We start from the raw sequence: 13438 nt of genomic DNA, 5'->3' as shown, positions 1-13438 counted from the left end.
AAAGGCTAAAGTAAAGGGATACTAATCCTTCTAATATCAGTGCCACATAAGCCCTCTAGTCCCTCTGTCCATGGAGAGTGTCTGTGGGACAAAGCAAAGCCTTCCTGCATCTCTTAGCATTTGTTGAGCTGCATAAAGATCACACGAGCAAAGATACTACTCCGAGTGATTGACTTCTAACATCCCTATTAAAGGCAGGTCTGGAGTTTGAATCACAATATACAAAAAAGGACCTGCGATAGTTGAAACAGATGCTTCTATAATTATAATCTTCACACACGCACTATGAGCTATTTGGCAAAGATTTCTAGGAATCTTATCACTCCTTCTGACCATGTGTCACCCTACCCAGGCCACTTTTGGCCTAATATACCTGATTCGAGAAGGCTGGTGACTGGAAAGGAATATGAGAGGTAGAGTAAAAAGGAGCCACCCAAGGAATGTAATGTTAAGTTTGATTTGAAAATTCCTGAAAGGAATGTCACTCTTAAGTACTTCATTTAGTAAATATGTCCCTTTGGGGAAAAACAATTCCTACTAGAAGTCACTAATTTGTAGCTTATGCCCGCTAGTTAAAAAAAGAGATAAGCAAAACAGCATGAATTAAAAATCATGTTGTAATTCTGATTATAATGAAAAGGGTGGTGAGGACAATAGTACTGGATCGTCCTCTCCAGCCCAACTGTTGTACTAATCGGAAAAGCGGGCAAGCTCCATTTTTAATTCTGTGGGTTTTTTTAAACCATGTTTAAAAAACATGTTTCAAATAAACTTCAAAACTCTGCATACACAGAAACGTCTCTGTTGACTAAAACTGAGGCAGCTTGTACTTACATACAACTGAAACGATCACTCCTAATCTCCGTCTCGGCTTCTTCTGCCAGTCCCTTCTGACTGCTATTTCTGTCACTCGATACCTGTATTGCCCTTATTGCCCAAGAGCCAGTGCTGACAGAGACGGTCCTTACCCCCACCCTCTCCTAACCTTCCTCATGGAAGCCCTCAATCCACAGTTGGTTAAGCCCCTATGGAAGCGATCACTCTGGAACCCCTAATCCATGAAGCTGGCCAGCTCCTTCCCACAGCCCCGCCTCCCATCAGAACTCTGAGAGGCGCCACATTGGCTCATGACAGGGTAAAAGGAAGACTCTCCCGTCACTGGGATCTGCATGAGGGCGTGTGTTATCAACACTCCACAACTGGAACTTAGAATCCCTTTGCTCCCCACAAACAAGGAAATGAAGGTTCACGTTGCCAGGTCAGCCCTCAGTTACGTAACTTACAAAATTCCAGCACTACAACATGCAGACTTTTGCTCCTCAAAGTGTAATCCTTGGACCAACATGACCTGGGAACTTATTAGAAACGCACAGGTTCTACCTCAGACCTACTCAATCAGAGTCTGCATTTTAGCAAGATTCCCAGATGATTAGTATGTACATTAAAGCCTGACTTTAATATTCTTTAAAACATCATTTCTAAGGGAAAATGCATTCTGTGTCCTAAAAAATTAACTACTCATGAGCTGAGGACCAACTACACACAATTCTCTTTTATGAGCCCCTTTAAGAGTAAAAATGATTTCAATTAAAACAGTTATGTGGTAAACTTTCAAGACATATTTATTCTATATATTATATTTAAAACTTCATTCCTAGCTTAATTTTAGCTTTCCTACCTGTTTTACTTTTGTCCTATTTTCCTCATTCATTTCCTCATTTTAAATTTTATGTTGTACTCTTTTAATGCATGTGTGACATAAACTGATAAATAACCTCTACTTATTTTGTGATGAGGACCCGACACAGCATAAGCCATCTAGTACCAGCTTCAAGCACCAGGGTCATTTCTGGATGCTCCAGCAATATACTTAAATACCAATATGTCTGTAGTCAGTCCTTAACTAGTACTCACAGAGGTCATGTCGCTGGCATGACTCGTCTCCTGTTTGTTAAACTCCCGAAGTCCATCCCCTTGCTCTCCCCCTGGCCCAATAATATTATTCAGGTGTGCCTTGATAGTTGAATTCTGCAGTGTCAACTCAGCAATTCGTGCCATGATGTCCTTTCTTTGTATTAATGTCTCATTTGTTCTACGCTGTTGCCCATCTCCCAATACTGGGGGTTCTTCTGAGAGTGCGGGGTTTCTTGACTGCTGAGTGCTTGAACGGGAATTGCAGAGGGGCTGTGAGGGGTTAACAAAAGGAGCCTGGGTTTTGTTCTGCAAATCTTCTCCCATGTGAGAGGCCCTCCACCTCTGAGTAAAGAGATGACTCTCTTCACTTGAATTCTGAATGTCTGTGCCAGTAGGTACGGTCTTCTTTTCCCAGTTTTGTTCCTTCTCAATTACTTCCACGGTTGGAGGAATTCGTGGGGCAGGACGAGTTTGAACAGTCCTCCTCAATACTGTAGATAAAATTAAAGCATAAGAAACATGTACCACTTAACCACAGCTGGCACTATAATCATCTCATTAGCCCTCCTTAGTAGTTAGAGAAATATTTCAATAGAAGGATTTGGTTTCTGAATGCCTCATTTATTTTAGCAGAGAACTTACCAGCAATACCAGCGCTAACAATGAAGTACAGAGTCTTTTATATTCCTTAGAGCTTTAGCGGCATCCTTGTGAAAAACCATCTACCAAGTTCACATTTTAACACATATATTAACTCATACCTGGGAATCTTGGGGGGAGTATAGATATATAATGTAAACTGAGGATGGGCAGGGGAAGCATCTCTGAAGAAGTAAAGTTTTTAAATGATTACATATATGACAGAAAGTAGAGCAAAGAACATTACAGTCAGAGAGGACAACATATGTGAAGGCCCCAAAATAGGAAACAGCAAAGAAAGGAGGCCAGTCTGGCTGTAGCATAGCAACAAGGCAGAACTGGGAGTATATGAAACCAGACAGGCATACAGGGCCATTTCTTGCAGAGCTTTTAAAAGCCATGTTAGAAATTTTATAATTTAATCCAAGAGCAATGAAACCTGGAGGTTTGAGAATGACTCAATTTACATAATTTACATTTCTTAAATTCTGTCGATAATTGGAAGGTCCAGGAATAGAAGTAGGGAGACCAATAAGCAACTGTAGTAGTCAAGAAGAAAGATGATGGTAGCTTTGACTAAGGTATGTTTGCTATAAAGATGGAGAGAAGTAGATACATTTGAGAAATATTTTGGCAATAGAACTGAGAGTGATGAACTGAAAGTAGGGAGTGAGGGAAACGCACAGAGCCAGATGGCATGCACAAGTGAATGGATGGTGATGCCATTTACTGACATGGAGAAGACAAGGAGAACAGATTTGGTGGAAGGAGGATTATTAAGAATTGTTCTGAACATGCTAAGTTTAAGGTGCCTATATATCCATCCAAGCAGATGAAACATGGGTCAGAAACTTAAGAGACTATCTAGGCTAAGATCCAAAACTGGAGGTCGCTGGGCATATACTGGGTGTGTCAAAAAGTTCATTCGGGCTTTTCCGTAACATCTTATGGAAGCCACAAGAACGAGTGAGATTATTTAGAGAGAAAGAAGAGAGTGAGAGAAGAAACCAGTAACAAGACACGAAGAACTCAACATTTAGAGTCAGATAAAGGAGGAGAAGCTGGCAAAGCAGACTGAAATGGAGCAGCCAGAAAGACAAAGAAATATTACAAGAATGTGGTTTCAAGGAAACAAAGAGGCAGTGGTTAACTGTGTGTAATATTACTGTAAGACCTAGAAACATAAGGACAGAAAGCGTACAGCGGAGTTAACAACACATTGGCCACTGGAGCCCTTAGCAAGAGTGATTTAGGTAGAATGACAAATATGGGAGTGCATCGGGGGAATAGATGCTTCTATTTCAAGACTACAGACTGAGCATACATTTATCTCGCCTTCTTTAACTGACAGTAAGGAAATATAAACACAAATAAATTCACACCAGTAAAGATAATGGTCTGGGGAGAAGCAGTAGCAAACTAGATATTTCAACACATTTCTGGAAGACTGAGAGTGGATGGGAAGTGTGTGAAAGAATGAAATTGTGCAGAAGCCACAGTCCAGAATATGTCTATTAATTAAAAAGAAGCTACAGGTAAAGCCAGTTTCTTTTGGGCAGTACTGAAAAGGCTGCAGGCTCAAAGCTGACAGGTACAGAGAAAAAGAAAAGTAGGGCTAAACTGGGGAATTACTTGAAAGCTTGTCTTTTATACAGTGATGTCAGTCAACCTGTTGCTCACAACTTCTGACACCCATCCTTGAAAACAACAACAACAAAAAAAACAGGGTTGGAAAGAGCAAATGTGGTAGACGCAATTGGATAGCTGGATCCTGCTTCCATATGTTACAGGAAGCCTGCAGTTAACATCTCATGCCCATATGCGCAAAGCAACTACTTAAGGCAAAACATATTGGGAAAACAGACCTAGCCTTACCTACATCATAGAGGAGAAAACTTATGCCAGCTACCTACACTATTCAACCTAGTCATTTATTCTTAAATATGAATGGACAATAAAGGATGACCAGACATTAAGGAAAGCCAGCAGCACAAAAAAGAAAGGCCAGGATAGATAAATAGAACAGACTAAGAAGAGAAGAAAGAAAATTCAGGTACAGAGGAAAATGTAACAAAATTTTAACTGGTTTCCTCGGAAGAGAGTTTCTGGAAGATATTGCATTCATAATGAGCAGCAATGGAAAAAAGGACAATCAGAAAATAAGAAAGGGTCCTTGATTGGAAATTAAAAATATGGTTGGTGAAATACAAAAATGTAAAAGTCAGGCTTGAATATAAAGTGAAAAATACTTCCAAAATATAAGAAGGAAGATATAAGGCCAAATACATGAGAAAATAATCCAGAAGGTCAACATATAATTTCCCCAAACTGCAGAAAGTCATGTCTTCTGACGGAAAGGTCCCACGGGTGCCTCACAGTAATGAGGAAAAAACCCACATTTAGATACACCCTGTGCAATTTCAGAATAAAAATAAAGGGATGCTAAAAGCTTCCACAGAGAAAGAGTAGGTCAAAAATACAAAGAAATAATACTGCGATATGAAACCAGACATCTTGACTGCAACACTGGATAATAAAAATCAATGGAACAATGCCTTTAATTTCTCAGGAAAAGGGACTAAGGACCTAGAATTCTATTTCTAGCCAAATCATCAATCAAGTATAAGAGAAAAATGACAATATTTTCAGATTTTCAAAAACTCAAAGTTTACCTTCTATATACCCCTTCTGATGTCTTCTTTCAGAAAATTGAGGGAGAAAACCAAAAAAGAGGAAGAAATGGAATCTAGGATGCAGCAGATCCAAACCAACAGTGTGATAACAGGGACTTCCCTGGTGGTCCAGTGGTTAAGAATCTGCCTTCCAATGCAGGGGATGCAGGTTCAATCCCTGGTGGGGGACCTAAGATCCCACATGCTGCGGGGCAACTAAGCCCACGTGCCGCAACTACTGAGCACACGAGCCACAACTAGAGAACCCATGTGCCACAACTACAGAGCCCATGTGCTCTGGAGCCTGCATGCCACAACTCGAGAAAAGTCCACACACCACAACGAAAGATCCCACGTGCCTCAACGAAGATCCTGTGTGCCACAACTAAGACCTGACACAGCCAAAAATAAAATAAATAAATATATTTTTTTAAAGTGTGATAACAGCAAGTCCCAGGATAAGCGCTGTGCAACAGGCCCAGGAAGCAATCCGTTGAGACTGGAACAGAGGTTGGTGGGCTCTGGGAAGGTATCTCTGGCGTTAAAGTGGAATGACTAAAGGACGTGCAAATGAAATGGGTGAAGGCACATTATACTTTTGTCAACAAGACGATAAAAGCAATTTGAATCTTCAGGCAAAATAAAAACAGAACAAGAAAATCACAGTATAAACACAGAGCCAAATAAAACATTCTGAGCAAATGATGAAGTGAAATAAGAATTCACCCTGACCTTCATACTATGAACTTTTTCCTTTTGTGTGGCACAAGGACTGATAGTAACAATGGACCCAAAAAGAAAATGTAATTGTTATTTGTTTTCAATGTCAGTATCCATCTATAGATGAGACAGAGAAGATATAATGGTAATGGAACATTGTAAATGTTAACAAATTTGATACTACCAAAGGAAAGGTAAAGGTGACTGAAGATGCGAGGTGGAAACAAAGGAGAGGAAGAAGGAAGGGAGGGGAGTTAGTGTTCTCCTCTCATAGCAGAGAGCTAATAGATACTGCCTAAAGTTAATGAAAAAGAAATAGAAAGTATTTAAAGTCATGAAGTTCTGCAACAGAAGAAATAAAAATAAAAACATAATTATCCAAATTAGATAGAGAAGAGAGGCAGGTGTTAAGATGAATTAAACCCTCTTCTTTAATAAGGGAGAGTCTATAATGATTGTGTAAAGTTGATACTTCAAGAAAAGAGATGTGAAAATATTTTATGTTAATTATTAAGATCACCATCAGATAAACAGACATCAAACTGGGATAAAAATAACTGCCTCTTGCGGTAGGCCTAGAGGTGGAGGAGGAGGAGACCCTTGTATGTGCTTTTTTTAACCACCCGCAAATATGAATTAAATGAATACTTTAAAAAGTGAATGGAAGATAAGAAAGTGAAAACAGCATATGTATACCACTCTTTCAAGAAGCATGGTTATAAAAGAAAGTAGAAATTGATTAGTAGCTAAAGGAAAGTATTTATGATGGGAAATTCTAGAACAACACTGTCCAATATGGCAGCCTCTGGTTATACGTGACTATTCATATTCAAACTTTAATTAAAATTAAATAAAATTTAAAATTCAGTTCCATCAGTCACAGTAGCCACATTTCAGGTTCTCAGCAGTCCCATAAGGCTAATAGTGGCTACCATATTAAATGGGGGAGATATAGAACATTTTTTATCATCACAGAAAGTTCTATTGAACAGTTGTTCTAGAGCATAACTGAACACTGATGATGCACCCTATGTACCTCTCATCTCTGCATGTTCAGTTTAACTGAACAACTCTTTACATGTGAGCATTCCAAAGAAAATGCTGAAAAGTATGTTAATAAAACTTCACCAATTTAGAATACATATTCCAAGGTAGTTCTATCTGCACACTGTAAAAGAAATGTGCAGTGTTATTTTCAATGCAGAACCTGCTGAAGATGCTAAAAAAATGTTGTCTAGAGCAATCCCTGAATAATTTGCTTTCACGAACAGTTAATATATTTGCAGAGTAAAAATATTTATTATAATTATTTCTTTAAAAGGATTTCAAGCTACCTTGTTATCACCAATGAAAAATAATTTACAATATCTCATAAGAGATCATTAGGCAAGCCCATTAATAACATGCAAACATTTGAAAAATTACTTTAAGGAATGAAAAGCTAACTTGCACAGAAATCAGAATTGAAATTATATTTTGTAAATCTAGCCAATGTTAATAATACTTACTAGACCTCTAAAGAGGAAATATCAAATCACAGAACTGTAGAGCTGGAAGGACATTAAAGATAAAGGAAAAGACTCTCATTTGAGAGACAGGAAAACTAAAGTCCAGGAGAGGTATCTTATCCCCATGACGCACAGCTAGTCACTGGACCGGCAGGCCAAGATTCCAGCACTTTTGACCCTCAGCCTAGCGCTGTCCCCCTGCACCACACAGATCTGACAAACTCTACATTTGCATTGTAAATGCTAAAACAAATTTTATAACAGCAAGGATTTGTCATTTTCTTTAACCTCTTATGGTCTTTTCACGTCCTCTAAGGGAAACGAAGTGCAGAAAATCTGACAAATTCTGTATGTCCTAATGACAATAAAAATTATTCTTCTGTTCCTCTACATAAAAATATAAACACTCTTTTTAAAGAAAGAAAAATTTAGGCAAATCAGGGCTGAATAACATTTTTCTAAAAACTTTGGAGGAACCTCTAAGGTAGTTTTTTTGATTGAAGAACTCTTCTGAAAATGAAATGAAAGCTATAGCTCCAGAAAAATGTACATGTGGACAAATAAACATAATTTTCCAAACAGTGAAGGAGTCCATGGAACATCTGAAGACCATCCATGAGCTCCAAGTTTTAAGAATCTATGAGCGAAGGATTAATAATAAATTTTTAAAATATTATTCAAAGTTCTCTTTATATGTGCTGCAAAAGTAATTCTAAAGCTACTTTTAATTATACATAGGCTTTCATTATAAAATTCTCCAAGCTGACTGAGTTAAAAACTTTTTCTAAAAAAGAGGTTAATAATCAGATCTGACTTACAAAATCCTCTTAGTCACAGTTCCTGTCTTTCCTTGGTTAAACTTTCCTTACTCTCCGAAGTACAATCTCCCCTTGTTTCTTACCTCTTCCTGTGCCCCTGGACCATAGACACAAATGGGATTCCCCTTACTCTGCATTTTATTGCTGAGGACTTTGGTCCTTTGATCTGAGTTCAATTAATATTTACAATGTCTGATGGAACAGATACATAATGAAATTCACTGTCACATTTCACCATAAGTGTAATACACATGATATAAACCACCCTGAAAGACCCTCCTTCAGCTTAAAGATTAGGTATGGTAATCAGTATCTTTTAAAATTCTGTTTATCAGGGAAAAATGAACACAATATTTTACATATATGAAGCATAAAAAAACAGCTGCCTTATAGCTTTAAAAGAAGCCTGCTTACCATCCTGCAAAGGACAGAATTCTGAGTTGCTCTTCTGCCTGGGTGGTGTTAACAATACCGCTGGCTCAAATATATGCCCTGGAAAATTGCTGGCCAGATTCCTGCTTTCTGGAGGGTTTGGCACCTGAGACAGTTTAACAGGCAAATCTTCCTGTGGCAATTCAACCACATCTTCCCCTCTGAACATCAATGGCACGGAGACATTAGCATTTACAGCTGGACCCTCTGAAGAAGATGAGAGGCTATGAGTACTCAAAGGAATTATGAGCACATTTCAGGTGTTTATACTTAGATGCATTTCCACAGAGGGCAAAATCACGGGGCCTCGGGAGCCTTCACTTTCTAGTCCATATGCTCATTTAGCAGTCCCTCACAGGCAAAGCTCCTGGGGGGCCAGCACTGGGAAGGAGTGGCTGTTTTTGAGAAAAGCACTGCCCTTGAAGACCCACCCTCACCATTGAGTTTATCTCATGCAAGTTAAATTTTAGAGTCAGCCACTTAGAATCCCTTCTAAGAAAATGCGCCTAGGGCTTCCCTGGTGGTGCAGTGGTTGAGGGTCTGCCTGCCGATGCAGGGGACACGGGTTCGTGCCCCGGTCCGGGAAGATCCCACATGCTGCGGAGTGGCTGGGCCCGTGAGCCATGGCCGCTGAGCCTGCGTGTCCGGAGCCTGTGCTCCACAACGGGAGAGGCCGCAACAGTGAGAGGCCCGCATACCGCAAAAAAAAAAAAAAAAAAAGAAAGAAAATGCGCCTAAATACATAAAACTCTTTCCACACAGAGACACTCATCAAAATTATTACTTAGAAGTAAAAACTCCTAAATGTCCTATTCAGCCTATGGCATACAATGATGGCACATGAGGTGAAAAAAAGGTTTTCAAAGCATCACCACAAATGAACTAAAGTCATGAATTTCTGAAAGTCAGTATTTTTTTTTTCTTTCCATGACCATCCCGTCCCCTTCTGAACCTGGGGCACCATAATGAAAGGTGCTGGTATTAAATTCCCACATGTCTAGGAGGCTAGTTCTTCTACTTTCTATTTGTGTGACTTTGCTAAGTTACCAACACTTTCTCTAAGCCTTAGTTTTCTCATCTAAAAAATGGGGGGTAACAATGACACCTACCTCATAAAACTGAGTGAAGAACTCTTGAAAATTAAATGAAAGCTATATTATGAGGATTAAACGAGATAATACATGTAAAACACTGTAAAAGTACTTGGCATAGAGCAAGTATCCAATAAATATTAGTTGGAAGTAGCAGTGGCAAATGTAATAGTGTTAATGCTGTTTATGCATAAACAGCCAATAATTACATACAAGTTTACAGTTTTTTTTTCTCTATAAGTATTTTAATCCCAATCTGGGATAGTAAGATTATTCCACTCACCTAGACTGTCCATATTTCTACTTGTGGCTCCCCTTTCTAATGTCTGACCTTCTTTGTTATTTATCACAGGACAGTTCTTAATGGCATGTGTGAGTGATATAAGCTGCTCATCTGTTGTGATCATGTACTGCTGAAGTCTTGCCTAGAGAAAAACGAACAAAATAATATCATTGGCATATCAGACAACAAATCATCACCTAGGTGTGTATAACTGTATCATTTCAGACTTTCAAATACTAGAACAATGCATTCATTAAAACATATAATTATAAATATTTTTAAAATTCCATGATAGAAGAATGGTCTAATAAATCACGGAATATTATTAATTAATAAATACACTGCTACAACAATAAGAATTAACCTTTTCATAGGGCTTTCAATTTACAAAATCTCTTTATATAGATGATACACTACTGACTCTCGAGCTACCCTGAGAGATACATCAAGTGGAGGAAACTCAACAGAATATTATATAGACATTTAAACTGATAAACATGAGCATTATAAAAATTTATGGTAATGTATATAAAATAGTGTTAAAAGAGTACATATATCTATACATATGTATCTATATATGTATCTATACCTATACCACATATGTATATATATTACAGTTGACACTTGAACACAGGAATTAGGGGCATCAACCCTCTGCACAGTGAAAATTCATGTATAACTTTACAGTTGGCCCTCCATATTTGAGGTCCTGCATCTGTGGATTCAACCAACCACAGATTGCATAGTACTGTAGTACATATTTATTGAAAAAAATTCATGTATAAGTGAACCAGCACAGTTCAAACTAGTGTTGTTCAAGGGCCAATGGTATATACACAAACAGACATAGATATCTCCAAGATGAATAGACAGTAGATAAAAATCAGATGTGGTCAGAAGTCAGAAATATTATTAGTAGGACTGCTGAATGAAGTATACTAAACATTTTTATATCCGCCCAAATTTTTCCCAAATTCCACACTCATATATCTAGTGGCCTACTCAACATCTCCACCAGGAACTCACATAGGCTTTTCAAACTTAAAATACACAAAACCAAACTCCTCCTGAACATCCCCACCTCATCAATAACAACTCCATCCTTCTAACTGCTCAGGCCCAAACTCCTGACTCTTCTCTCACATCTTCCCCTTCACCCCATATCCTATCCATTGGCACATTCTACCGGTTGACTTCAAAATATATTAAGGGGCTTCCCTGGTGGCGCAGTGGTTAAGAATCCACCTGCCAATGCAGGGGACATTGCCTACAAGCTTAAAGTGTTTACAGATTCAACATGAGGTCAAGATACATTCCTTCTGATGATGTCATATCTTCGTGAGGCTGAGTTTTCATTAGTTGCTGTGCTAAAAAGCAACACAGCATAAAGATGATTGTGAATAGGAAATAAGACTGATGGTGTCCAATATGATTCTAAGCTATGAGAAGCTGTACAATGCTTCATGTACAACATGTATACGTATTCCATTAGTAAATAACTGGTTATTTAATCATCATAAAAATAAGACTTTTTCTATCAATTTACATGTATTATTTTTTTCACACAGCATCCAAACTGTTAAGACATAAATGCTTATTAAGTTGTTTGAACCTAACTACTTAATAAATGGAACTGTTGGGTATTTCTTTGGTCTAGGAGTGTCCTGAGGCACTAAGGGCTTGAATGGAGCTAGGGCAGTGATCTCTGATCTAATCTCAACACAACAGCCTAGAGTGATTCTCTTAAAACTTAAGTCAGATCACATCTCTTCTCTATCCAAAACCCTTCAGTGGTTTCCCATCTCATTCAGAACAAAAGCCCAAGTTCTCACTCAGCCTGCATCTGGCTTCCCTGCTCTTGTCTCCTCCTGCGCTCCCTCTGCCACATCCCACTCCCGCCACCCTGGTCTCCTTGATGGCTTTGAGCTCAATAGCCATGCTCCCACCTCAGGACCTTTACCCTTGCTGTTCCTCTGCCTCGAGTGCTCTTCCTTCAGCTATCAGCATCCTCGCTTCCTCACCTCCTTCAGGCCTTTACTCAATGTCACCTCCTCAGACAGACATGGGCCATCCTATTTATACCTTCCCACCTTGGGCACTTCCTATGCCTCTTACCTGCTTTATTTTTCTTTATAGTACATAATAACCATCTGACTTACAATATACTTCACTATTTGGGGGTGTGTTTATTTAGAATATAAGCTCCTTGAGGGCCAAGATTTTTTTTTCGTTCATTACTGTATTTCCTGCACCTAGAACAGTTCCAGGCCCACAGTAAGTGCTCAATAAAGATTTGTTGAACGTATTAGTATACTTGAAAAGTGTACTATCTTCCTAAGAGAATTGAAAATATATGTTCACACAAATACTTGTACATGAATGTCCATAGCAGCATTATTAATTCATTACACACAAAAAGTGGAAACAACTCAAATGTCCTTCAACTGATGAATGGATAAGGAAAATGTGGTAGAGCATATATTTAGAATATTATTGGGCAATAAAGAGGAATGTAGTACTGATACATGTGACAACATGGATGAACCCTGAAAACACTATGTTGTGTGAAAGAAGCCAGACACCAAACACCACATATTGCATGATTCCACTTATATAAAATATCCAGATTAGGCAAATCTATAAAAACATAAAGTATATTTGTGGTTACCAGGGGTTGAGGGGAGGAGAGAATGGAGAGTGAATGCTAATTAGTATGGGGTTTCTCTTTGGGTTAATGAAAATACTCTGGACTTATCTAATGGTGCTGGTACACAACTCCATGAATATACTAAGAAACCACTGAATTGCACACTTTAAAAGGGTGAGTTAAATGGTATGTGAACTATACATCAATAAAAAAAATTGCATGTCTTATATCTAATGTCCATTGACACAAACATAACTTGTCTACTAACTACTGATTTTCTAGTCTCTTTTGGCTGTTAAGTAAAGGTAATAATAACCACTATTTGAGAACAAAAAGATGAATAAAGATACTGAAGATACTATAAACAACTTTAAACAGCGTATGTTATAGGAGGGTTCCTCAAAGGGTATCCTCTGCTATTTTGAGATGAAAAGTAGCTATCATAACACTCATTTCATATTTTGGATAAACTATTATAATATTGGTAGTTATCATTTAAATGTAGATTCTGTCTTCCCCAATAAATAGTAAGTTTCTTAAAGACAGTAGCCTTATTCTACACTATTTGTAGTCCAAGTTTCTACTATACTACCTCCAATATCATAAATGTGCCATAAAAGTTACTCTTGATGATAATAAAGAAGCAGTAAGTAATCATGCCAGCACAAGTAAATCAAAGGCAAAGAAGAGAATCTCATACATCCATAAAAATGC

The 13438-nt window shown here is 38.2% G+C and overlaps 1 protein-coding gene across 1 annotated transcript in view; it reads right to left on the bottom strand.

Moving 5' to 3' along the window:
• The window catches only part of SPICE1 (spindle and centriole associated protein 1), a 63646-nt gene that overhangs the window by 6655 nt on the left and 43553 nt on the right, over positions 1-13438 (bottom strand). Inside the window, 3 exon segments of the mRNA XM_073804223.1 lie at positions 1915-2405; positions 8686-8910; positions 10078-10219. Coding sequence (XP_073660324.1) covers positions 1915-2405; positions 8686-8910; positions 10078-10219 — 858 coding nt within the window.

Source organism: Tursiops truncatus, chromosome 4, assembly GCF_011762595.2.
Source record: "Tursiops truncatus isolate mTurTru1 chromosome 4, mTurTru1.mat.Y, whole genome shotgun sequence".
NCBI classification, from domain to species: Eukaryota; Metazoa; Chordata; class Mammalia; order Artiodactyla; family Delphinidae; genus Tursiops; species Tursiops truncatus.
Note: the sequence above shows the minus strand (reverse complement) of the source record. Positions and strands in the feature narration are given on the sequence as shown.